Here is a 27,739-nt window from a genome sequence, read left to right on the forward strand (position 1 = left end):
GTTTTTTTTTTGTTTTTTAGGGTTGGTTTTTTTTTCAGGTATGGAAATGTGACCTGAATATATATAAAAATGTTAATGTTGTAGCTAATAACAATTGAAGGCACCATTGACTGTATTTGACAGCATTTGACTGTACTAAGAGTGTAATTTAGCTTCCTGTAAAATTAAATATAATCATAAATTTATACTCTACTGTAAACTTTATGCAGTATAAAAGGAATATAATTGATTTTACAGCACCACATATGAGAAAATATTCTAGAGGCTTACATTGGAAGCAAGACTAATTCAAGCAGGAAAAGGAATGCGCTTTTGTGGGTTTTGTTTGTGTTGTCTTTGTTTTTAAAGGAGGGTAATTAACTACTGGAACAGCTTACAAAGTATGAAGTGATTGCTGTTTATATGAAACTTAACCTACAATAGCAATGAATTCTTCTGCCCATAAAACGGATGGCAAAATTTCCCATTTTTAGGGGAAAAACACTGAGAACAGATACAATATTGTTGCTAAGGAGATCTCTCTAAACAAGAACCCCAGCCACAAACACTGTCTCTATAACAGAAGCAATGGAAAAAAAAAATTCAATGGCCTGTGTTACACAGTAGGTAACAACTGGATTATCACTACTGTCCTTGCCAGTCTTACTACTCAACACATTTATGAAATATAAGAATGCTTCTATTTACATATGGATTACCACCAGGCATATTACCTGCCTCAGAAGATGCTTTGGACTTTTCTCCATTGTGCTGATCAAGTGTAGTCAGACATCCAGATGCTCTCCTCACATCCCATAATTTTACTCTACTGTCAGCACTAAGAAAAACAGATTTGCATACATTAGGGAAATTGTGAGCACCCTGGTTCAATAACTGTCTTTAGCCAACCCAGCATTGTCTATAATAGTTGTCTGGGAACTCAGGCTCTTGCTATCAGAGATATACAGTATGGCTGGTACACAAGCTGGCTACATACACATAGGCTGGATAGGTCTATATGCTCTGTTGCCAACGGTGCTATGGCGAGAAACACCAAGAGCTTGCTTCTGTCGGAACTCACTGGCTTTGTCTACGTTACCAGAGTGGCGCAAGGAGGGAAAGGCCAAGGTTCAGGCTGCAGTGATTCATTCTGGTTGCCAGGCAGCTCATGCTTTGCTCACACTCTGTCTTTGCCAGCAACAAAAGCTATGATAACTGTTGGTACTAGGTACATGCTTAGACAGCAACACTGCAGGCAGTGCACTTTGTATGGCACCTTGATGTGCAGCTTGAATTAAGCATTCTAGTAGTACATTTCTGTGTGCACCACAAGACTCTCAGGTAATAAACAGGAGGTAAATTCATAGAAAAGACTGCTTCCCATGCATTAAGTCACCAGTGTAGATGTGTTTACTGAAACTATTTGGACAGTTCCCAGGAACTTAACTGTCCTTTTGGAGAAAAAAAAAGAGAAAAAAACCCCATAAATCCCTTTTCACCCCAGCTAAAAACAGAACCAACTGCATCTCTTTGATCTACAGCTGGAAAATATACCAAATCAAACTACTTCTTAGATAAGCAGTCTTCTAACTGAAGTAGTACATGCTTTTTCCTGTGTGTTCCCAAGTTAGCTCAGTGCATTAATATCAGGAACAGATAGTGTATATATACATATACCAACTGACCAAAGCAAATCCAACTGTTATTCCTTATCTGTTCTGCATCTGACAAAGCTAATTTGTTCTTTTTTGCTCCTCTCCACTACAGATTGATTCTGTTAACTTCCAAGTGGTATTCCAACTGAATATGCTGACAACACATTACTTTGCTGAAAACAAATATTCTGAGACCATAAATAAAGATATCACTGAGGTTTGAGCTGACTGTAAAGTGAGCAACAAACCATGGGTAGCTCATTGAAGTATTCTTAACAAAGGCACAGAAAGATCTTCCTTATTATAAAAGTCTACAGTTGTCCATTTTTGATGATGCAGTTTCTATTGGCTAATCTTTTTTAGCCAGTTCTAATGACCAAGAAAGAGCTTATAATTGTCTCTAGTGCCTGAAACCAAAATGTGTGAAAAGACACCCAGAAAACATCTCTTCTCTAACTGTTCCAATCTCCTGCCAAAACTATGGAAGAGCCAAGCATCATATACAGAAATTTGAAAAAACGTAAACACATGTGAGCCACAGAAAACCCAAAAATATATTTTCGCTCCCCTGAAGCGATCACAAGCAAACATACAATTGTCTTGGAAAACAGTCACATCTCCTGTTACGCAAGATTAGTCCAGAGTCTCTTTTTAGCAGTACCAGTCAGTTTCTCCTCACTCCCTCTTCATTATCTCAGTGTTGCCAGTCTTGCCCATATTTGTCTTAGCAGATGGCAAAACTGAGTTATGTTATTAGGAACTAGTCATCCAACTATAGCACTGAATTAAGTAATGGACCCATAAGAAGCATGTTTCACATGCAATTATCATAAGGCAACATGACAACATAGATGCAGTTTATAGTTACATGATTTTGAAAGACAATGTTTCAGGAGACATCAGTAAGTCAATATTTAATAAACAAAATTTGCTACTATTTCTGTGATGGAGAACAAGTAAACAATTTTTCATTTGCTAAAACAAAGAAACAAATCACATTGTTCGAAAATTTCCCAATTACATTGAGCTTTTCAGAACCTTGGCATCAGAAGCCTTGGGTATGCAATTCTGATATCGACTTATTCAAATTTCACTCTCAACTTACAAAACAGACATTCCTCTCTGCAATTCAAAAGAAAAAACACTCCAACCATGAAACTGAGAAGAGAAATGTCACATTATAATCAAAAGCTAACATATGCCTAAGTTATAAGAAAGCCAATAGGATCTTTTAGACTGAAAGTGGCTGGGGGGGGGGGCGGGGGAAAGGCCTGGGAATATCAACATACAATCTCCACTCACTGAATTACTGCAGCTTGGAAAATTATTACCCATCAGCCAAGCTACCTGCATTACGCTCTTTGACATAATTGAGCATGATTAACCAGGATGGTACTTTGAGCTAAACATGTTTTACTCGGTTATAAAACAGATTAGCAATGTGCACACCAATGAACAGTAAGAAGTAAGTATCTCTGCAATGCCCTATCATTTTCCTATAGTTCTAAAAGCAATTACTATTTCAAAATTCTGTACAATCTTCCTATAAAATAAGCATCACTTGGAGAGCTTTTCAGGCTTAGTTTTTCTAGGCAAGTTCTACAAAACTGCAGAGAGGTTAAAGTAAACGATGAAAAGTGTATTTGAATTGTAGAAAACATGCATAATGAATATATTAAATTTATCAGACATTTTTAGTGCATATAACAGTCCAGCAACATCTCTACCTTGCTGTTGCCAAAACAAATTCGTGACGTGGGGACCAAGACACTGCTAGTACTTCTTGCCTGTGACCTAAAATTATATGAAAAAGTTTATATGATTTTCTAGGACAATATTTACACACACTATTTTATGTAAATGAGTAAAAGCAAATACTTAGTTCCATAGGATCCACCAATCCAGAACAATAATCTAAATTGTAATATGAATTTGAATTTTGTGAAAATATATTATTTTGGGCTAGAGGTTATTTCTCTTTCTTTCTCTTGCTTGAGTGGGATTGCAGTGAACTGAAAGTGATATATGGAGTATTACATGTGTATGACTTCTGACAACAAAGATGGTTTTACCTATGCAAAACACATTATAGCACAGTCACAGAGACTGAGTTTACTTCAAGTACTGTTATTACATTTTGTGTTAGCACTGGTGTTTTCACACACAGAAGGAACTTTCCGTTTGTTTTTCTTCAAATCCTTTCAAAATGTTTAATAAAAAGTGTATTTACCTTACGTACTTAAGATTAAAACTTTACTCAGCTTATCCTCAAATACTCTTGTCCTGAATTTGGGGTATTTTTTCCCCCAGTTAGGTCTGAAATATTAAGATATTAAGATAAATGTCTTCTTAGCCATGTCATACCCAGTGTAGCTTAGTGGTGAGTAATACATATATATACTTGCATACACTTTAAAGTTTGGAAAGTTTTTAAAATGTTTGACAAATACAGACAATAGGAAGTGTAAGGTGTCCTAAATGGAAAGATTACAATGACACTTCATGTAATAACAGAAACACATTCCTGAAAAATAAACTAAATTATAGAAATATATTTTTGCTAATGCAGTTTAGAGCTATGTGAACCACCTTGTTTCTGGTACATCTTCTAGTAGTTGGTTTTCCATTACCTGAAGTAATCAAAGGGCTGTGATGCCCATGATGACAGAAAAAATCTCCATAATACAGGTACTATGGGATATACTTGGAAGGCTCAGGGCACATGCCTTTATTTGGATCCATTAAGTAAGCTATAGCCAAGCATTTAGCTTCATTTCAGCTGCTAGCGTTAGCCTATGTAAAAAATATTCATACCTATTTTCAAGACACTATTGAGTGCTTCAAGCTCTGTAAAGAGTGATTAGATTATGTTTAGATTATGTTTAGTGGACGACATAATCTGCTTCCACTTGTGCCTCTGATATTGCACTTGAGCTAACTGTACCAGGATGTGTACAAGGACACAACCAGCTTGTGCCTGAAAAGCACTAACTCTTGTGCCAAAACTAAGAAGCCTTGCTGAAACCACACTGTGTCTCGAGAACTATTTTTGTGTCTGCACTCTCTGGTACTCTCAGTTCTAGAAACAGAACTTTGAGACGCCTATTGTGGCTGATTCAGTTCAGAAGGACTTACTGGGTTAAGCTCTGCATCACATGGAAGCACCTAGGCTGCTTTTAGACTTGAGCTGGCCAGTGAAGAAATAGAGCTGCATTTGCACATTGCTGTGTCTGAACTAACACTTGTTTACAGTTTCTAGATTAGATCTGGCTCTTGCCCTGCTGATTTGAAGCATGAAGATTTACCATGTAATTGCCTTCACTTGAGCGTGTATATATATACTCATACTCCAAAAAGTAAACATTAGAAAAGAGACATTAAGGGCAAATTCTCATTAAGTGCAAAAAGTAATACATTACACAACAATAAACATCTACATTTACTGAATAAGGTAAATGCAAAGGATCAGATTACCACCTTGCTACAGCAAATAGCATCTTGCCTGTTTTACAGAAACTTCTAAACAAATCCACCCTCACAGGATATTTTGTTAAAAATAGGGGTTTTTTGTTTTGGTGTTGGTTTGTGGTTTTTTTTTGTTGTTGTTTTTTGTGTGGGGTTTCTTGTGGTTTGGTTTTTTTTTTTTTTGTTTTGTTTTTTCAAAAAGAAAGCAGCACCCCATATTGAATTTCCATGAATACAAAACGATGCCTACACTTCAACATCTAATAAATAGTTATCACTATTGATTAGGTGATGAAAATGCCCAAACATGTGTAATAACTGTTCATTAATTAGTATTTGTATTCTCCAATTCATTAGCACTAGACTAACACCCAGAAGAACCTTTTGCCACTGTGTAACTTTCACAACTGGCAATAAATAATTTAGTCATGTTACTTACAAAGAATACATTGTATACAGTGTTTCTTTACAAGACTTGTTTTACTCAAAGTAGTTATTGTTTAACATTTATGTTTCAGACTAAAAAGTACCCTGCAGAATGTGAGAACAGGATCCAGACTTCAAGTCACAGAGCTGTACTTTGGGGCTTTTGGTACCAACTGTAACAAAAGAAACAAAGACAGCTAAAAAAACCCCTCAGCATTTGAGAGAACAACAACAAAAAAATCTTAGCAATGACAAAGAAATAGAAGAGAAATGTTAGCTGCATAACAGTTCCTCTAGTCAGAGTAATGCATTCTATTAACAGATTTACATTTTTAGTCCAAGTAAATTTACCATATAACAAACAAAATTTAGAAACTGGGGGTAAACATGACAGTACTTACGAAACTTAAAAATTAAGAATATCTCCTCTTTAAATACTTTGTTTTGCTAAACATAGTTAAATTGTGTACATGTAAGCAATACACACACACCCCTATTTAAATAAGTCACTATGTTTGGTTATTCACTAATAACCTTCAAATGCTAACTTATGTAATAAAAGGCAACCTAATTATAGCTAGAAATTTTATTCTAGAAGAAGAATTGATTGATGCATTATTTCAGAAAAACAAATGTGATATTCTTATCCGCATCATCCAACTAACTGATAATATTTTATTTTACCAATGACTTTACGTCTTTCAAACACTCAAATTATGTAAAAATAAGACAGGAGGGAAAAAACCCCTATTGAATATTACTTGTTTTTTACTGTAACCCCAAAATACATAGGGCATGTCTTAAAAATACATACATACCTGCTATTAAGCAATGCTTTGTAGCAACTGGAGACATGTGATGGCTATAGACTGTTCCCTCAAAGTGAAATACATCTGCAGGCTGATAAAAAGATTAAATTAATTACAGCGCCAAGTATGTTATCAGAATGTAAATCCTCATTATTAAGTATTTTTCAAGTAACAGCTACAAATGAGACTGATACAAATATTACTACTTACATACTAAAAATTTCTCTCCTGGTTAGAAACCAGATCACGCAAACATCGCAAAATAATTAAGTCTGTTTCCAACACTAGAACAACTACACAGAGCTCAGACATGACCCAAAAGAAAGACCAAGAAAACTGGCTAATCAGAAGTATGAATGGAAATTATTTAAAAAACATAAAAAATTTAAAAAAAGCTAGCAAGAAAAAAATAGCAAACAAGAAGGTTGTAATACGGAGATATAATTCTGTCAACCAGAAAGTGGCACTTAGGCTAAATTTAGAAGCTCCTTGTCATTCACAAACATCACATACTATCTTAAATTCCTAAAAAAAAAAAAACCCAAAATCACAAACCCAACACCAAAAAAACCCATACAAAATTATTAGCTTCCTTGTGAGTGTTAAAAATTAATGAAATATAACATTGGCTTTAACAATCAGCACAATTACTTTCAGGCACAATTGATTTTGTTGTCTCATTCTAAAATATTGTATATATAAAAAAACCCTTAAAACTAAGTTGTCTATTTCAAATACACGTTTTGGTGGCAGAACAGGTCAATTAATAACCTTCCAATGAACACTGTGTCTTTTAAATAATGCTCACAGAACTACCTGGAAAGTGAATTGAACTTTGCATTTATGAGAAGATTTAGTAACTGCAAACACAGCTTCACATCTCACCAAAAAAAAAAAAAAAAAGGTCAAAAATTATTCTCTATTGTGTCCCTAGGATGACAGACCTCTTATTTTTTTAAAATTCTTTCACTATGCATGAAACACCATTCAAATGGCATCAGTGCAAATCCATTAATACATGCATACAGGAAACAGGATAAACTGCACTCCAGAATTCATAGTTCAACAATCAGATATGAGGATTAGTGAGTCAAAGCAACCTAAAATCCTACAGAATCTGTCTACTTTAATAAAGCCACTTACATTGGTCAGCATTTTCTTAACGGTTTCTCTCACTCTCCACCAATTTTTAGAAATGGTGTCTATAGTGCTTGCAACAGCAGAATTTTGGACCTAATGACCCTGAATGCCAAGACCACCAGTCCTTCAAAAGCAGTATTTAGGCCTTGGTTAGTAAAAATAATTACCCCTGCTGTACGCTACCGTTACACCCAACAACCCCCAAGAACGAACTTCAGGCCAGTCCTTAGTGGGCAAGTTTACACAGCATAAATTCAACTAGCTGTATTCTTGTTCACAGCAAAGGCAGAAAGGAATTGTCCCAAGGGCTCCAAGCTCTCGTACAGTTTAGACATTCAGGTCTTCAGAAACAGACAGGTACACACAAAGGTATGCGTGAATGCCAGAACCACGCCACCCGCTGCTGCACCCACAGTTCTAACAATCAGCTGGTTTTCATCCTTCTGGATGCTTGGTCCTGTTGAGCTCTGGGTGAACTGCAGATGCAGAATGAATAATGTATACAAGCAAGCTGTAGAAATTCTCTCTTACTTGTAAAGTATTTGTATCCCATATTTTCAAGCTTTTATCAAATGAGCTGGATGTAAACATGCCAGTGTCATGAGGATACCACTGGACTGTCTCCACACTGAATCTATGTACATCAGGATGGCTCCTAAAATCAAGGAAAAGATTCCAGTTGATTAGAGTCTTGATAGTCATCTTATAATTATCTTGACATTTGATGACAAGTTGAAAACATAGTTTAAACTTTTTTTTTTCTTTATTTGCACTGAAGTTTTCAAGAAGAACTAGTTGTTTTGGTGCCTCAATTATTCATCAACCAATGTTAATTACTCTGAAGAGCCCTCATTTCAAGAAACTACAGATGATTTACCTTTTCAAAATATGGTATCTGTAGCATATCTCAAGTTAAGACACTCAGCCTGAGGTATAAAAGGCACTGATGTCTTTTGAAATTTTTAAATTCTAATGTTTAAAGATCTAATGCTTAAAGCGAGGGCCTAACACTACAAACCATTTATGCTTATGGAATCCCACTGTCTTAGATCCACTGAAAAATACAGTCACATATACAGTTCAAAAAATTAATGATTATTAGCTAATAATTACAGCTACACAGTTATTGGAAATTCATGTATAGTGAAGTCACCAGATAGCAGTGGACTAAGTTACTGAGAGTTAATTATTTTTGCATTCAGAAATGAAAGAGAAAAAACAATATGAAACTTTCAACTCAAATATGCACAGTAACAGAATATAATATAATTAATAATACAGTAATAGTGGTGGGAAGAAGGGACACTAGAGCCAATTTTGACAGCTCCAGGATATGATTCAACTGACCAGGCCCTGAACAATACAGGTCATTTCACATACCTGCTAGGCCACTTATATCTGAGCTGGATCCACGTGGATCCAGCTTCAGGGCCCAAAACCATGCTCCCAGACTCAGAAGTACCATGATGTTGTGCGTTAACCCTAGGCAGCTAAGAATCACCACAGCTGCTTGCTCACTCCCCCCCCCCCGCCCCCCCCCCCCCCCCCGAGCGGGGGGAGAGAATCCAAATGGCAAAGGTGAGAAAACTTGTGGGCTGAGATAAAGACATTTTAATAAGTAAAAAGAAAGAAAACAAAACCCACAGGAGAAAAAAAAAAAAAAAAAAAAAAAAAAAAAGAAAAACAAGTGATACAAAAGCAACCCCTCATGACAGGCTGACCAATGCCAAGCCAGACCCCGAGGAACAACAATCCCTGGAAACCCCCCCAGTTTTATTGCTGCACATGACATTGCATGGTAGGGAATATCAATATCCCTTTGGTCCACTCGGGTCAGATGTCCCAGCTGTGTTCCCTCTCAGCCTCTGGTTCAGCCCCAGCTTACTTGCTGAGGGGGCAGAGTGAGGAATGGAGAATGCCTTGGCACTATGCAAGCACTGTTCAGCCATAGCTAAAACATCAGTGCGTTATCAAGACTGGTCACAAATCCAAAACATAGCATCATACAAGCTACTATGAAGAATATTAACTGCATCCCAGCCAGACACAGTACACATGTGAAAATAGTCCAACTGGCACCATCTGCAGCTAGTGAAGGGCTCACAAGATTTCTTCACGTCAGCTCTTATCTTTGCATTGTTCTCTCAAGTGTCCTGGCCTCCAAAGCGATAACTATTGCAGGGGTATCATTGTGTAAACACAGATCTTCTGTATAGATCTGGCACTAAACGTAAGCTAATAAACCTTCCTGCTTACTCGGGCTGCTAGAAAGCACAGAAGCCAGCCCTGACAATAGTAAGCAAGAGCTACTGAACAAATGTTAAGCTTAGCTTAATAACTCCTGCATTGCTTATCTCTGAAGCATACCCTAGAATGGCCTATTATTTTGCCACAGTGCTAAAAATCAACAGAATTTGTGCACTTATTCTACAGCGGGAGTCAAGCTAAAATTCTTCAGTACCTGTACTGCCAGGAAATCAAGCCTGACTCAGCATGAACTTACTCCTGCAGAGGCACTTGTATGCATTGTGCAGAAAAATCTAAACTCGTGGAACTCATTATCCTGGTACAATAAATATTAAGTGCACAACAGTGGACTGTGTTCAGCACTGCATGAGAACAATCAATTCTCCCATAACCCAGAGGGCTGAGGAATGAACGAAAAAACTGAGTAGCTCTGCAGGAATCACCTTTGATCTGGCTAGGCTTAGTAGTGGCCACATGCCATTCAGCCTGGCTTCATGTCTCAGGACTGTATGTTATTCTCAGTTCATTCTATATGCAGAATTTCCCCCTGTTACTCAGAATATCCCAATCTTTTTTCTTTGGTAAAAATACAGAATTAATTCTGTGGATAGTAAGGTCACTGCTATTCATTGTTCCTAGACAGGTTTTGAGTAGAGGAGACTACCTTACACAGAAGCATCAGGTATATATTATCTAGACGCTGGTACTGTTTGATTACTCTCAAATGCCAGTTTTTGCCACAGGACAGCATGGATCATATGAAACCATGTAAAGCTCTGTGTGCTGACTCCCAGTGGAACTAGGAAAGTTCTTGGTTTTTGCAACAGTGGCCCTGCACTCTACATGAGACACACTGGGTAAATTACAGCCTACCATCAGGAATTATCTCCTCTGATGTTCTAAACTACTGGACCCTCAGCAGGCCCAGTTCAGAATCTATTCAGAAATAGCTTCAAAGGGCCTCTACCAAGAGCTTATTCTTTACACAACTTTGAGACCAGAGTTGCATTGTGCTCTGCAAACCTGGAACACAGGCAAACTTTTGCAACACTTCATTATCATATGCTTCAATGATAGGAGCCAGGCAGTCAGATGGAAAGTGTTTCTTACTGGTAATTAAAAATTCATTTCTGATGTCAGGAAATCTGCATGAATAATATTCCAATATCTGAAGCTATATCTGCAGCTAATTAGCTACAAGAAGTATTTAAAACACACTAGGAAGCTACCTGAATACCAGGAATAAATAATTCAGGCAAAAAATCTACTATGGTTATTTTAAGCAATAATAATAATAAGCCTATCATTTAGAACATTGTGTCACACAAAATCAGATTCTACTAGTATGATTTATGCCTCTGCTCAACTGATAAGAAATAAAAGATGCATCTACACAAATTAACATCTACTCAAGAAACAAACCACCAACTAATTATGCTCATAAACAAAATTTTCAAGTATGGAATATTTCTGCTGACCTAAGTGCAGTTAATGATGGCATTTGACAGTTTTTATGGTGTGTCTTCTCAGCATGTATTTCTTCAGTTTGCTGTATCTGTTTCAGAATTCATTTATGTTTTAAGATTTGAGATGTATAGTCATTACTTGTTCTTAATTACAATTTTAATTAATTTTGTTCAAGAAGTCCCAGCCATCAACACTTACCAAATGCAGCTTACTTGCAGTAGATTCAGTTCCTACCCATTTGTTTTGATGCATGTTCTATTGCCCTTTTTATTTCTTATGGTCCAAGATACCACTTAGGCTTTTCATTGTTACAAATCTGTTCTGTTCTTGTCCATCTTACCCATGAAGCTCCGAGACCTCAAATAATTTGAGGACTGAGAAAAAATAAAGGGAAAATGTAGCTACTAATCTTTTACACAGTAGGATATATCTTACTGTGAGCCTCAGATAAATTCCTAACCTACTAGATAACCTTACAATGTAAACACAAGGAAAAAACAGCTTTTGCTAGAAGACTTAATGCCCATAATGGACAAATCTATATTGCCTGCAGGGAAAGCCTGAAAAATCAATAAAGGCTTTGAGTCTTTATATAGATAACACACAGTATGGTAGTACCCTGTTCTTCAGAAAAATATATCCCATTTTTGTCAGTAACACATCTGTCTTCATTCAAAAGATGTTCTTACGAGGTTCTGTATTAATAGTTCTGTACCTGGTGAACACCTGGAGAACTTAAAATAGCTACTAGTAAAGCCGAGAGCAGGGAGAGGGGAAATAAAACCCACTGCAAATCTGTATTAGATTTTTTTCCAAATAGATGAACAGGGTTATGCAAAGATTATTTTCCTTTTGCTTAAACACATAATTATTCAGAGAGACATATATTATATGTATTTGGGGGGATACAAGGAATATTTCTACAACAGTCCCAAATTTACTTTCTCATAGTTACTGGCATAAAGTCAGCAAATTTCAACATGAAATAATAAGAAAACTCACAGGTGAGAAACTGTAACTTGGAAGAGGGCTGGAGTTTTTTTTGTCTTTTTTCTAGTGTTAAAACATGAGGCTGGAGTACTAACTCTTACTTTTTTGTGGGGTCTGCAGCAACACAAGCCTCTCTACTTTAGTTTCCATATGAGTATAATCAACATCCTTCATTTTAACTTTTGCACTGCCAAAGATCTACTCAAACACTATCAGAGTGTCATTGTATATATATCGTAACTGTCAGAGCAGACAAATCAAGAAAAAACAATTAGCTCCTGCTACTTAGTAAATCACATAAATCCTCACAAAGTTTCTTGCTTTTTTTTTTTTTCCATGCCAAAAAACATAATGCATCATGCTAGCCTTCAAAGATTTCTGGCACTATTTTCTACGGTCTTTTTATCCTAGAAATAAGAACACACATTAATTTGTGAGTTTAATGCTAGTCACACAAGAGATATCAATATGAACTTTTAATAGTATTTTTGAGTACCTACCTTCCCACAGAACAAAGTGCTTTACATGTGTAACTTGGTTTTCTGCTCAAGTTTTCAAGGTCATAAAGTACAATAACACCATCTGACCCACCGGATAACATGCTGAAAGTGTTAATAAAGCACACAAGTTACAACACTCATGATCTCAATATGCTCAATATAATTGAGTGTTCACCAATAAATCCATAGTACCAAAACACAGAGAAGTTCTTATACACATTTTTACCAACTGAAGTATATACTTACTATCTTCCCTCAACAGGCTCAATATCAAGGGTGTTGATACCACTGCCATGTATTCTTTCCACATCTCTATCTTTATTTAATTCCAAACTTAGAACCCTTAAAACAACAACAAAACAACAACAAAAAAGAAAAACAGATATGAACAACAAGAACAACAGAATTGCAGAATGTTACTATGTAGCTCTGAACAGCTCAAACCATAGTTTTGTGCTTCCTCAATGCATTTAACCCATCCCCATTATTTTTTGCAAAACTAGACTTGCAGTGATGATACAGGGCTGGAAATAAGTCCTGTGAAGTTGGCAGAAAAAATATTTTATTCTTTATGCTGTTTGGAAGGTAAAAGAGAAATATGCAAAATAGGCTCAAAGAAAGAGCAAAACTGCATTTGCGGTCAACATATGAAACAAAAAACGGAATGTAATTTGAGAACACTGAGAAAAAGAAACATTAAGAAGTTGTAGTTGCAACAAATATTAGTTACTTGAAGCTTCATCGTGTACCACCACCCTTCCAAGCTTCATCCTACTTGGAACTACGGACACCTAGTGGACAGATTCATTTACTTTAACTAATTACAGTATTTCCTTTAAGGAAACAATGTTTGTGTGTTATGTTTTCTATAACATTAAATAAAGACTATACTATCCACATGAGCAAGCTTCCAAGGCAAACTCTTCTGAGCTGCAATTAGTTATCTTGTACTACTTAGTAGTAGCCTGTATCTTTAAATATGCTAATATTACATAGTCAAAAAAACAGACAGCTTCTGCTTCCTTAAACCATACTACCTGATAAAAAAATTCACCTTACAAGATGATCAGTGCTTCCTGTGGCATTGTTTTGTAAAAACCACTATCAACAAAAATGTAACTAAGTAGATAACTGAAAAGCTGTAAGGCAGAGTGTCCCTACTCAGCTTCAGCCTGAGTGGCAAAAATCTTGATGTCAGAAGCTTAGGCTATTACAGGCAGACCCTCAACAGCATGTCTGTAGGCATGCTTCAAAAGCAGCAAGTCATTTAAGATCTTTTAAAAGATGTGAAATACACTTATGCAAGAATTCACCTACAGTAAGAATTTTGACATAAACAAGATACCTAGTTAAAAACTTTTGAGCTCAAGATTTCATTTTAGTGAAGGAATAAATCCCTCTAAGGAAATGTTTTAAAACATATGACTTTAAAATGTAGTTATAAATACAACCTACTGAAGACTAGAGATTACTTCTTTTTAAAGTCAAAATTAAAGTGTTTAGGAAGGGAAATGCGAGGTAGGCAGTTGTCCAAGCAATGTAAATTCTGCCCACTGTGCTTCCATTCTTCACACTGAATGCTACACAAGTGCTGAGGGCATAGAAGGGATGTAATCACGTTGTCAAAATGCACACAGAAAGGAGTTTCCTGAAACACCAAAGTTCATTTCAATTTTAAACAGACTCTTTTTACAATGATACCGCCACAAAAGCTGCATCATTGTATGGGTAAATCACCAACATAAATTCTTCTTGCTGATGGAGTTGTGTGAGCAACTAAGCTGAGGTTGGCCTTATTGGCTTTCTCTTGAAATACATCTGCAAAACTGATTCTCTGATAACGAACAAGTATTATCACATTATAACCTTTAGCAGGAATATTAATAAGCCTCTCTATGCAGTCACGACTTTGCACAAAAGCTGTTAGGAACCTAATAAAACCCCTGCGTCTGATTCTTTTGCAACCTGCCAACAGGCCAAATTTTGGGAAGAGGGAGGACGAACTGATGCGGGCACACAAGCATCACATAAATCTTGTTTCTTCGGAAAGCAAGGCACAGCCGCATGCAAATTGAAACAGCTGGTGAAACCGCCGAGAGGAAGGGCAGCGAGACTGAGGTACAGCTTACTGCCCTCCGCCTACTCAGCCTACCAAACCACCGTTGCTCAGCCCACCCCAGGGCTGCTAATTCACACACGTAAAAAAAACCAAAAAAACAAAAAAACAAAACCACGGGAAGCCCGGAGGCGCGGCGCGGCACAGCAGACAGGCGGGAGCCTCTGCCGGGGCGCCCAGGCCGGCCCCGGCGGCTCCCGGCTCCTCCGCTCCGGCTGCCCGCGCCCGGAGCGTACAGCGGGGCGGCGGCAGGGCAGAGCTCGGCTCTCTCGGCCGGAGCGGCGGCGCGGGCGGCCCCAGGCCCCACCCCAGGCCGGCCCAGCTCGGGCCGGGCGAGGGCTCCCCCGGCAGGGCGGAGCCAGGGGCTGCCGGTGCGGCCTTGCGGGCCCGAGGCGGCCGCCGCAGGGCCTCCCCGCGCAGCGCAGCGCAGCCCCGCCCCGGTCCCGGCTCCCCACCGCTCCCCGCTACCTCCGGGTGGACTCGGCCCGGCGCAGCCGCACTGGATCGTCGAGCCCGGCCTGACGAGCCGAGATGAACCCCAGCATGGCGGTACGACGAAACCACTCGGCGCCGCTCCGCCATCTTGGGCCAGGGGTGACCGGGATTGGCTCGGAACAGGCCGGCCTCCACCAATGGCGAGCGGCGTTGCTGGCACGCCCGAGTCGGGCAGGCACGGCGGCGCCGTTGAGCGCGGTCAGCTGGGCAGGGCAGGGCAGGGCGCGGGACGGCGCGCGCGCACGTGACGCAGCCCGGCGGGGGCGGGGCTGGGGGCGCCGCGGGGGAGTCGGTTGGCGGCGGCGACCTTGGCGGCCGGAGGCGCCCGCCCCCCCGCCGGGATGAGCCGGCCCTGGCAGGTGCTGCGCGCCCTGCGCCTGCGGCTCCTCGGGCCCGCCAAGGAGCTGGTGGGCACCGACCAGTTCGGCAACAAGTACTACCGGGTGCCCAAGCACGAGACCCGCGCAGGTAGGCACGGCGGGGCGAAGGGCGGCCTGCGGCGGGGGGCCGCGGCCGGGGGCCTGGCGGGTCGGTGGCGGGCGGCGGCTGGCGGCGGCTGAAGTCGAAGATGCGCTGGGAGCCGTGCGCCTGCCAGCGCCCGGGCGTGCTGCCTCTGAGCCCCGGGCGCTGCTGCGGAGGCCCCCGAGCCGCCGGCGGAGAGCGCCGAGCCCCAGCGGGGCGCGGTCCTGCGCGGCCCGGGGCCATGTGGCCGCTGGCTGGAGACAGCGGGGCAGTTTGGCGGCTGCTGCCGCTGCCCGGTGGCAAAGAAGAGCGGCTTCTGACTGAAGGCAAGGGTGCAGCTGCTGCGGGGACCGAGGGTGGGCCCCTTCTGGGCGGCTCGCTTCGAAACCACGTTCAGTTTCTCATTAGGCAGATGCTGTAGTGCAAGAAAAAACCTAAAGCCAGCCATCAAAAGATTTTAAGAGTGTAGGCATCACCCTGTAGTAGGTAGGTAGGCAGCAGTAAACAAATTGACTCTTCTTGATAATTCAGAGTACTTCTGCATATGTTCTAAAATGAATTTCTGTATGTATGCTCGCTGCACTCCTGAGGAAAAATAGTTTTCTAGGTTTCTGCCTGTGTTCCAGGAGCCTGGGTGCTCTTATAGCATGTACTCACATCATTGTCTAGAGATGCTATGCTTATGCTCTACAGCTATGTATAATTTATTGAAGACAGCTTCCCTGAAGGTGTTTAAATGAATGTGTTATAATATTTTACAGTCCTCTTTCCTCTCCCTGCACAGGCTTGTTTATCTGCTTGCTGTACTCCGTATGTTTTGTATGACCACATCAACTAGAGCACCTCCAGGCCATAGAGACTTTCTACTTTATATTCTTCAGAGTGCAAGTAGAAGCAGAAGCTCTGATGCTGTGCGGTCACTTAAGTCAGCACCCTTCCTAAAAGGAAGGGAGGGAAGGGGTGCACACCTTCCCTTCAGAAACATGTAATGCCTTCAGAACAGTTTGCTTGACCTGTTTTGCTGTGCAACTTCATGAACGACTGGCAGTGACTTAAAGCAGGTCTGCTCAAACAAGTGTTTCGGAAGGTGATGCGCGCACCCTTTTGTCAGCAGTGTGTTTTTCCTCTCCATTACTATTATAGTGTAACACTTCCAGGCTTTCTGCATCTTACTTTCAGCTTTTGGTCTTCTTGCCGTTGGGGTTCATGGTGACTTTGAGGGATGTACGAAAGGCTGTGTCTTCTAGCATACAGGAAGCAGTAAAAACTGCAGTCGGATTTCTTGTGTGTGATTATTGCAGTGCCAGTCCTTATTTGCCAGTAAAAATGATGTTTTATCAAAATACTCACAGTCTTTTTCTCAACATTTGAATTTATGCTGGCATGCCTTTCACAGTGAAAGCCCTCTGCTGAAACTTTAAGACTGATCTTTGTATTTAGAACTTAATTATATGGTGGTTGAGTGCTACTAAAAGGGCAGGAGAGGTGGGATATAGCTATTGAACTCAGCAGGAGCACGGTATAAGAGGCTTTTAAAGTTAATCATGAGTTGAAATAGTTGTATGTAGGAACACATTGTGGTAGCCTTTATGTTTCCCACTTTTTCTTCAGGTGAACTGTAGGAATACTGAGCATAACACTTCAGAGGTGAAGTTGCTCTGATTTTGCTTTGAGCAGGGAGGGCTGGCTCTTAAATGCTCTGCAGTTGCAACTCTGGCTTACGTGAGTGAGAACAGCACTTCTATAAATCTTAAGGCTCCTGCACATTAAGTGTATTTTGGTGATACAGATGACACAATGCAGGTCTACTGAATTATCAGTACTCCTCTGTTATTAAATTTTCCTTTCTGATTCTTCCACTTGTCTTACTTTCTTTGTCTTGATCTGTTGAAGATTCTGCACCACCAGCTTGCACTGGTTTCACTGCCACCAAAACGGAGAGATCTCTTCCCGCTGTGTTTTTTCTTACTGCTGCTAACTTTTCACTGTTGTTCATTTGGCCTCTCCATGGAAAACTTTAATAGAAAAATGCATTAAAATTACTTGATGAAGAATAAACTGTAAGGTAGAACTGGCACAGAAGTGGAAATGAAGAGGATGAGCTGTTAGATGGGATAAGGTTATACAAAGATGTCTTGAAACAAAATCAAGAGCTAGAACTTTTACAGAGTCTCTAACACTTCCTAACCATATTCACCTCAGTTTTTCTCTGCCTTCTAGCGGTTTGCTATTAAGCTTTTTAATTCCTCTGATCCAACCAGTCAAATGCATATTATCTTGGAAAAATAGTGTATTTTAAAAAAATATTAAAAAGCAGAATAAGGAAAAAGTATCTGGCAAAGGGCTAATGTTTTATTCACTCTTCCCATGCTTCTCTTCTTTCTTCAGAATGAAAGTAAGGGAAGAGTTATTATAATCTTGCTTTACAAACTGAAATTTGAGGTACTCAAAAGTAATACCGCATCTTCCATAAATGTGTTCATTCACAGTCAGTTAATTCTCCGTTACTGTCCTTTTTTATGTAACTAGAGAATAGGAGAGTGCATGTGAAAAATATTACTACTACAATTCTGTGTGAAAATACTACTTTTGAAAATTCTTTTTTCTGTTTCATTTACTGATATATATTTGACACTGTGCACTAGCTGTTGCCTTAGGTGATCTGAAAAGACCTAACCCCTCAGCATCAGCAGAATGAAAGAACTCTGAATGAAGTAAGCAAGATGTCCCCACAGGAAGAAGAAATTGATGGTGAAACTTTTTAATGAAAGTGTTCAAACTCTGCTTTTTATTCTGTTGATTTGTTCTGTGTTATATTAATTAATGGAACTCACTGTTACAATCAGACACGCTTGACCGTGAGATGTGGGATGTAACAGTCATTAAGGAGGGAGGGAAATAAGTAGAATGAAGACCGCTTACTTCAGGAAAATGGGCTTCAATAAATTCAGAAAACAGATAAAAGGGAGCCTGTGAATGTCTAAACAGAGTAAGTGAAAAGGTGTGTAGGACAATTCATACCTCTACCTCCTCCAACTGTTAAAGGCATAAGTACAAATTACCCTAATGTGGATGAAGGCTAAGAAGTATAGCAATAAATTAACCTGGCTAAATCATGAGTTTTTAGTGACCTCAAAAGAAAAAACCCTTCATGAACCAGGTTATGGTTATGGCATGGGTGCTGGAAAAATAGAGGAACGAGTAATGACTCGTAAGTATATTCACAAGATAGTGAAAACCAAAGTGAAATTGTTGGTTTGAGAAGGTAGCTTCTTATCAAAATTGTTTTCTCAGCAGGCAGTACTTTGATGTTTTATGCCTTTTTGTGTGCAAAATTTAAGACTGTGGATTATGAACTTGCTATGTGGGTGCATAGCAGGTTTGAAACTGTTCTTGAAATAGTCAGAAATGTTACCTGTCAGCTGGAGGGGAGTACCCAGAGGGATCCACTAGCTGTCTGTTGAAGTCCAGAACTGCTCAAAGTTTTTATTAGTGATTTGGATGAAGAACAAGAAAGTATTTTTATGAAATTTGCAATTCAAACTGTGCAGGAGGAAACTTGGAGTAGCTGTGAGCATCTTAGAGCAGGTCAACTGTCACATGATTCAACTGGGGGATCAGCTGAGGTCAAGCCTTGCTTATTTCTAAACAAAGAGCATACAATTTAGTGGTTAAAGGGTTCTGAGAATATGGATCTACACAACTGACAAACTTTCTGTAGTACAGCATGTATTGTATTAGTAGTTATAAATTTAATTTCTGTGTTCTCTTAATTTGGATACCCATTTTCTCCCTCCATTTTCACCTTACAGACCATTATCCACTTTTCTTGCAAAACAGACTTCCTCATGAGTCTTTGTTATTATTGTTTTATGACATAGTCTTCCCTGAACCTAGCCAGCCTCTTGTGGGAGTCCCTTGTGACTTTGGGTTACCTGGATGTAGGAGATTCTATTCCGTTCGATTTCCCTACCCACTGGTGACTCATTTCTGCTGTGATTTGTACTTTTACTTCTGTGGATGGTGATCCTTGTGGTGTCAGCAGAGCAAAGAATACTAGGTTTGGTCTATTCCAGAGTAGGAAAGCATGCCAGTTCTCCCTCAGGTTTGTATTTTCTTGTGGCTGAGGATAAGTCAGTTCATTCTATCACTTCCAATCCACTGACTGGGGAGGTGATCACAGGTGGTTGCACCCACTGCCTTGGGTGGTGGTAACTAACTTGCTCTCACAACACTTTTGAAGAGCATCCTGTGCTGGTCACACTTGTGTACAACAGGGTCACACCAGGACTTGGGGGCTTTTAAAACTTGTGAAGAAGCTTAAAGATAGGGGATGGGGAAGGAAATTTATTTTAGTCTGTAGAAAATAAAACGTGCACATGCAGAAGATTTCTGAAGCTCAGTTTTTAAATAAGCTAGGAATTTGAAAGTGTGGAGGATAACCATTTTGAAGCAATGCTCTCTTTTTTAAGTGTTGGAGAGCATTAGTTGTTGTACATTAGGAAAATCTGCAGCATATGTAGTTCATGCCTTACCCTGTGTCCTGGCTATATAGAGATCAGTGCAGGATGGGAACAGCACTGGAAACAAAATAAATTGTAAAGGAAATATTGTAGAGACACTCAACTGTTGTGTAAAGGTTCTGCTGCAAGGTCAGTGCAGCGTGTCTATGCCATGCTTTGCTGTCCTCTGGATTTGGAGAGGACTGATTCGCTCTAGCACAGTGCCGGGCTTGATGTGCTTTATCGCTTTGTACTGTACTTGAGCAAATAAGCTGTTGGAGAAAGACAGTGCAGAACAGACAGGCGCTGCTTTCCCTTTCAGGTCCTAGATGTGGCTGGTCTACCAGGACCCAGACCTGGGGCTGGGCTTTGTTTCAGACCAGTAGGGAGATCGCACCTTCAGCTGGAGGTGAGAGTGGATGGTATAGGTAGTACCTACACCTTCTTGTGCTTCAAGCAAAAGCTGGCTGACAGCTTTCTTTTGACCACGCTTGCTTTGAGTCACATCACTACTGTCAACATAGTCTCACAAATAACCTAAAATCTGGGATGTCCAGGTCAAACTCAAGATGTAGCACCTGTACCCTGAGACCACCCGTACCTGTTTGTAGTCACAGGAAAGTTGTCCTGCATTCCTGATTTTGACTCTCTGAATAATTAGGTTATTAGAAGAAGAGCTAGCAACTTGAATGTATTTCATTGTGATGCAGGGAATCATTGCAGAGATTTAAACAGTGGTAATCAGCTGTCGGTGACGTGCAAAGGTGCTGATTTTAACAGGTGTTAAAGGTCTAATGAGTAATGGCAAAAAGATGTGAGCTTGCAAGGATATCATAGTTCTGCTGGATGAATATAGAAAGGATTGGCGGTTTGGAGAGGAAGGGAAGGAAAATGTAAAACTGAGCTGTTTTGAGTCTGGTTGCGTTAATTCTCTTCAAAGAGAGAAAGTGAATATTGGAAGTCCCTAGACTGTAAGAATAAAAAGTTAGTAGATTCAGTAAAGAAAGTAATTGCTAGAAATGGAGAAGGAGTTAAGAATTTAAGTGTTAAGACAGTGAGGAAAGACCCTGAAAAAGGAACCATTTTGCCCACAGGAACACAAAAGAATTCAGAATTAGAATAGTTACTTTTCTGAAAACATGAACCTTCAGACGCGGTGAGACTGAAGTTACATTGTGTAATGTTTATCAGGGACTTCTGTTTTCAAGCGGGAAGAAACTATCATCTCCAAAGTCAAGTCAAACCTTCAACAACTGTGGTGAAGCAGGCTCATTTGGAAGAAAAGATGACTCTATTTAATGACATTCTGCAAGTGGTGTTTTTTACAAGATTATGTTAAAGTGATGACAGTGATTAAATAGTACATAGCAGCATAACTATTAACTCATTAAATAGTACCTAGCAGCATAACTCATTAACTTTGAGATGACTCTTCAGTTGCCAGTCCTGAAACTGGACATGATAGCAGATGGGAATAGACAGTTGGGTAGTGGTGATCGATGACTCATTTCAGTATCTCAGACAAGTATTTCACTAAACAGACTAGATTTATCAATATAATGCATTTATTTTTCTTATTATGTAACGTGCTGTCAGGGCATTGCCATAGCTTTGCTTGCTACATCATGAATTGTTCTTGCTGCAGAACATGGAATGATACTTAAAATTTTCATATTTTTTTAATTACAAAACAAATTCCTCATACAGTTTATGCATTTATTACAACAAAATATATCTTACAGCAAATAGCTGATTCTATTTTCCATTGAAAATATAAAGACTCTTAATAGCCAATTTATTAAAAAAATGCAGGAGATAAGAGGCACTAAATATTTAAGATCTGTTATGTGTTTTTCATCTTTTCTAAAGGCTGATCAATGGGCAGCTTATATTTAAACTTTTTCGGTATCTTCATTTGTACTGTCATCTATTGTAATGATTTAAAGTTAAAATGAGCGCTCTGTGAAATACCAGCATATGCAACCTTTTATAAGAACAGTAGATCAACAACGAGAGGGTAGTTTCTTTAAAAGATTATGTATCAGTGCTAAAAGCATGGCTCAAGTTTTATGGTTCGCTTTGGGGAAACAGCGGACTCAGGTTTGACTTGGTTTGGAGCTGTGGCCTACCAGGAGCAGCTGGAAAAAGCCTGGAGCATTTGGGATCCGTAAGTTTTTATATGTTGCATAGACTCCGTGTTAGGCAGCATATGTGGCCTGTGCTTGTGATGACATGAGCTTTAAGAAGGAAACTGGCAAGCTAAACATGCTTCTTAGTATTCTTGTAAATACCATCTGAAACGAAAGTGGCATTACTAAGTTTCAGTTGTAAATTTTGTGGTAATAATTGAGTGTAAGCACTGACTTCTGTGGGAAACCTTTTGTTCATGTGAAATGCCCACTCAGGTTTGCATAAAAGGCCTGTATCTTGTGAACTCTTTTTGTCCGCAAACCAGAAATGTGCAAATAAGAAAGAACCCGTATAAGGAAAAGATGCTAATTGCTCAATTGCATGAAACATGTAGGGTGTCCTAAATCTTACTGAATCCAGACTTCCATAGAAATAGATATGTTTTTTATGAAAGTCGGAAAAATTTACAATTCTGTTGAGATAAAGGAATCCTCTGTGATTGTTTTTGTAGCTGATTGTTTTCTGTTTTAGATAGTGGCATGTTGCCTTCCTGTGCATCAGAAGTGTGGAGTAAAATTTCTATGGTTTTTTTTTTTTTTTTTTCAAAATTTGCTATAAAATAAAATTTTATGTTGAAGACTAGGCTGAAACATTCCTGTAATGCTTTATAGTGAAGAGGATAGAGCGGAAGGAACAACATCTTATTCCCATAGCGTATCTTCTGAGGTTAGAGCTATGGTTTTCTTTTGACTCTGAATGTTACCTTTCTCACTAACAGCAGTGAAGGCTAAGGAGGAGGCAGAAGCTGTTTCTGATTATATGAAGCATTTATAAACTGGTGATCAAGTGTTGCAGATAATTCTACAGAATATTGGTGAACATAAAAAAAAAAGTTTTGCCAGCTAGTTTTTCAAGTGTTGGTGGAGAGCTAATAAACTCATTTTAGTTTTACATGTATAATTTTAAGATACTAAGGAAACACAGAATTTGAATTTTGATTAACGAATATGAAACCAAATTTTAAAAGACTTAATTATTTCTGATATGGAAATAAGTGTATTGAGAAAGTGTTTTTTCACATGGGGAGTTTTTATCCAGATACATACTCTCACATCCAGTAATAGCTGGCAGTTACAGGTTTGTCCAGATGGTGGCAACGTTGTTTCAGAAACAGTGCATACTGACAGCTCGCTGAATATTCCTTTGGGTGAGACTACATAACAGAGAAACCTAGCTCTAAAATAATTGTGTGTATGTGTGTTTGTACAGAAATAAAACTTGTATTGCAGACTGCCAGCTTCTAGGACAGTAATTCTGGAATGACAAAATAGCTTTTCAGTCTGGGTGATACATTATGCCGTAAAGCAATTACACTGTGAAGAGCTCACTGCAGACTATAAAAGCATTAGTATTTGAAAAATAGTATTTGGGTGCAGTGATATGTTTTTCCTTCAGCTGCCAGAAGTGAATTGACAGCAGGAATGGTATGTTAATCTCGCTGACTTGAAAACCAGGAATAGCAATAAGTAGTCATATGGACAGGCAGTAACTTGCATGTTATCTGTTGCTATGGCCAGGTTTGATCTTCAATGTGTATATTGATATTAAACCGAGATGCTGATCTTGCTGGATTTTGCCTGCCAGTATTAAGTTTTATATGATGTACATTTGTTACTTTTAATTATTGTGGTTTTGGTTTGTGAACCTGTTTTGATTCTTTCAGTAGAAGTGTGTGGCGGGGGGTGGTGATTTGGGGTTTTTTTGAGGTCTGTTTGATGGCCAAAAATCAGGTAGTTAAAAATTTTTTTTTATTTCCTTGTGTTAATAGCCTACTTTTTACTATATATAGAGAAAGAAACAGTAAAGTGCTGGACAGATATGTGTGTTTAATAGCTGGAAAAATCTTACTTGATTTTGTTAATCCTGCTGACTTAAACAGCTGCCACCTGCAGGGTTCAGAATGGCAGCCCTTTTGGTAGTTGTTACAAACATATTTCATTAGGCATGTCTTTTCTAAGAGTTAAAGTAACTATAGAGTACCTCTGCTGTCTTCATGAAATTGCTTGTGCTTTGTTCTCCTACCTGTATATTAAAAATTGGTGTGACTCACCACTATGCCATTCCATTGTAAGTTAGCACAGGTGAGCCTGCTGTGGGTTCACGGTGACAGGAGAAGGACAGCTGTCTCAGAAATAGAGCTTATGAAACTGTCAGCAGTCTTGCCTGTATTTCATCCTTGGAACATGATCACTAGAGCTATGAGTGTTGCAGACATTTCATTGTATCAATCAGGATTGTCGGCATATCATCATAGCCTGCTTTATGGCTAAATTCTATTGCTTTGAGTTTCATTATCCTAATATACAGGGAGAATTCAACTTATTTTTCTGGTTCAAAAGAAGGGAAAAAATCAGTCATTAATACATATAAGTACAAATCACCTACTCTGTATAAAGCTTTAGGATTTGAAATTGTACTGGCAAATTAAAGAACAGATTTAATATATAGAGGAGGCTTGAAGTGTGTCTGTAGCTGGTACAGCAAACATTTTCTAATATGTCTGTATAATTAATTTCAGCTCATTATTTATATGAATTTGGATTAGCAAGATTTATAAATACTGTCCAAATATTTTGTTAATTGCAATTGTCATATGAAAATTTTCAATGTCCACTTTTACTGGTACCTTATTTGGTATATCTTTTTAGAAATGGTTTATTACTGTAAAATAAGACAAGATAGAAAATTAAAACATTTAAATAAAAGCTGAGGGGCTACATTATTGTTTTAAAAAAGAAGATAGAATAAAGAGCTGAACAAAAGAGTGCAGTTGAGAAACTGTAGTAAAAGAGAGGTTAAATAAAAGGAGCTGAGGAAGGTTAGCATGCTACCCTGTGGGCCACTGTAACCTTTTCAGTTTCTCCTGAAGAACAGAGAAGGTGGTAAGGAATTAGGTTTGACTTCTGCTTTGTACAATAAGTTTTTTGTGTTCATTATAGATCTTTAAAATACCAAATAAAGTTTCTGTCATAAGAGGCTTGGTAGTTTTAAGGTCAGATTTACAGAGATAAGAACTGCTTTGCTTTGAGGAGAGGGAAGAATCAGTGTCATGCTCTGCCTCTGGGTACAGAGTTGCACAGAAAGGAGGAACACTTAAAAATGAGCATGACAGGTTGAGGAAATGGAAATGATGAAATAAGGAGGTAAGATCTTAGTTTCTAGGTATCCATTATTTATGGCCATGTGCATATGAAACACAAGGTGTTATCATTTCACCCTTCTTGAAGTGAAGGACCAATTTGACTAGCCGCCTCTGTCTAGATGATCTGGAGGCACCATCAAGGGAAACTGCAGTCAGTATGAAATTTGCTTCTGACCAGGAGAGGCCAAAGAAGGGATGCATTCTGGCAGACTTCTGCAGACAGTAGTCAGTGCTGTAGGATTTGAAAATGTCACAAGCTTCGGAACTCATGAAGCATGTGGACTGATTGATGTTTTGTACCTGTAAGAGGCATAATGAACTCAGGGATGAGGAAAAGTTGGTCCACAGAACTACAACCAGACGGGTAGAATGGAAAGATATATAGCACTATGCAGCAGGATCACCACTGCAATGCCTGAGGAGCACCCTGAAGATACTAGCCACAGCAGACTTTAATCTAGCAGAACTAATGTGCTTGAAGGGGGGTCACATCCAGTCACTGATAACCAGTGAGAAAGTGAAAATGGATGTCAGTGAGAGTGGCATCATCTCAGCCAAAAATGTTACTGAATGTTATAGTTAATAGAGGGAATGGGGCAGCATAATTATGTAAGGGTCCATTGCTTGCATGTCATCAGTATTTGGCCAGAGGTGTTGTTTGAAAGCATATTGGAAGAAAATGCCTGTTTGGCAAATAGGTGCTTCTGCATCTAGTAGCCTGTCTACATTGGCTTGAGTTTTATGTCAGTGTTGCAGCCAAACTTCCTATAATGCAGAATTTCCAAACACTATTGTTTTAAAGCAACTTAGACTTCCCCCACCCTCAACAGTAGCTATATATTCCCATCAGTCATTTATTTGCTTCTCTGTAAGAACAAGGCAAAAAGGTCCAGGACATAAACTGGGGCTTTTCTTCCAGTGCTATGGAGTAATTGGGTTTTTTTCTACTGAGGAATCTTAAATTAAGATGATCTAACAAGGCAGCTCAGAATAGCAGAACACTGCCAGTGTTTCCCAGCCTCGCAGTCCTGCACACTCCTTTTTCAGCCTTATCCATAAACAGTATTCATATTTTTTCTCCTTTTTGCTTAGTGTATAGCAGTTGACTCATTAGTATGGTCAAGAATGCTCAAATTTAACAGTTTTAACAGGAAGATACTATATAGTGAGGAAATTAAGATAAATCAGTTGAGCTCTGTTGCTCCTTCATATTTCATTGTGTAGCAAATTAAATGTATCTCCCACCCCCATTTGGTCAGAAATATTATTTATTATGTTTTGCTGTCTGGATCAGGATGCACCACCCCAAAGGCTGATAGCAGCTAAGGTGACGTTCTGCCTGAAGCAGGGGAGGAATTCATTCAGGAGCATAGTTCATGTTTGATTAGTATGAAGGTTAATCACATAGGTTGATAATGAAATTTACTGCTGTACTGTTAAACTTAAGTGAGCTGAATTGTTGGTATTGTTTCTCTGAATGTATGGAGCATAAGAGAGGAATTGAACATCTTTTTAATTCAGCATCATCAGTACAATAAATTGGTGTTCAGAGAAAACTTCCTTTTGTAGCCTGCCAGCTACTTCTGCAGACTGGGTAATTAGGGATTGAGCAGGGGGCAAATAAATTTCCCAGTCATGCAGAGTGGCAAAATCTGTGGTTTCCAGTAGGATTGCAGGCAGTTATCTCAAGCAGATGCATCCAGCAACAGGGTGCTAAAGGAACAATTGTTTTGCTCCCATGACCAAGCTGATCACAAAATATTTAATTTTTTTTTTTTTTAAAGAAATAGCAAGGAATTCAGAAGGCACAGGTTACAGTAGCAGTGTGTGTGGAAAAAACATGGGCAATTTAAAAAGACTTTGCAATTTCAAAGAACTTCAAGGACAGGTGTTTAAGATAAGCCACATCTTTGGTAGTTCTTGTGAGGGTGTCATTACATGGTTCTGTTTGCTTGGTCCCTGGATCACTACTTCACTTTAGATCATCTTGCATCAGATATTATCTCATTGGTCGTCCTGTGCCCTTACCCAAGGTGGTCCTTGCTACTACATTTTCAGACCACCATTGGGCCAGGACACAGTGAGTTCAGTGTTAGCTTAATTTGTTTGTATCTAGCAGCTTTTCTTGTTTCCCTATCAACAAGCATTCATTCT

General features: G+C 39.1%; 2 protein-coding genes across 8 annotated transcripts in view; one reads left to right on the forward strand and one right to left on the reverse strand.

Annotated features, from left to right (window-relative positions):
* Nucleotides 1-15,391, reverse strand: part of ERCC8 (ERCC excision repair 8, CSA ubiquitin ligase complex subunit) — a 33,651-nt gene extending 18,260 nt beyond the window's left edge. For 3 of the 6 annotated variants that reach the window (XM_082336338.1, XM_082336335.1, XM_082336340.1), the window contains exons 1-8: nucleotides 15,263-15,391; nucleotides 12,925-13,020; nucleotides 12,679-12,780; nucleotides 8,006-8,129; nucleotides 6,344-6,425; nucleotides 5,630-5,722; nucleotides 3,362-3,428; nucleotides 714-817 (exon numbers count right to left, since the gene is read on the reverse strand). In XM_082336338.1, the coding sequence (XP_082192464.1) occupies nucleotides 714-817; nucleotides 3,362-3,428; nucleotides 5,630-5,722; nucleotides 6,344-6,425; nucleotides 8,006-8,129; nucleotides 12,679-12,780; nucleotides 12,925-13,020; nucleotides 15,263-15,339 (745 nt within the window). In that variant the 5' untranslated portion in view covers nucleotides 15,340-15,391. The remainder of the gene's footprint in view (nucleotides 1-713; nucleotides 818-3,361; nucleotides 3,429-5,629; nucleotides 5,723-6,343; nucleotides 6,426-8,005; nucleotides 8,130-12,678; nucleotides 12,781-12,924; nucleotides 13,021-15,262) is intronic. The other 3 variants (XM_082336336.1, XM_082336337.1, XM_082336339.1) reach the window with 3 other exon arrangements.
* Nucleotides 15,392-15,563: 172 nt separating this feature from the next.
* Nucleotides 15,564-27,739, forward strand: part of NDUFAF2 (NADH:ubiquinone oxidoreductase complex assembly factor 2) — a 68,478-nt gene continuing 56,302 nt past the window's right edge. For both annotated transcript variants that reach the window (XM_082336341.1, XM_082336342.1), the window contains exon 1: nucleotides 15,564-15,757. In XM_082336341.1, coding sequence (XP_082192467.1) covers nucleotides 15,631-15,757 — 127 coding nt within the window. In that variant the 5' untranslated portion in view covers nucleotides 15,564-15,630. The remainder of the gene's footprint in view (nucleotides 15,758-27,739) is intronic.

The sequence above is a fragment of the Platalea leucorodia genome, assembly GCF_965183815.1.
Source record: "Platalea leucorodia genome assembly, chromosome: Z".
Taxonomy (NCBI): Eukaryota; Metazoa; Chordata; class Aves; order Pelecaniformes; family Threskiornithidae; genus Platalea; species Platalea leucorodia.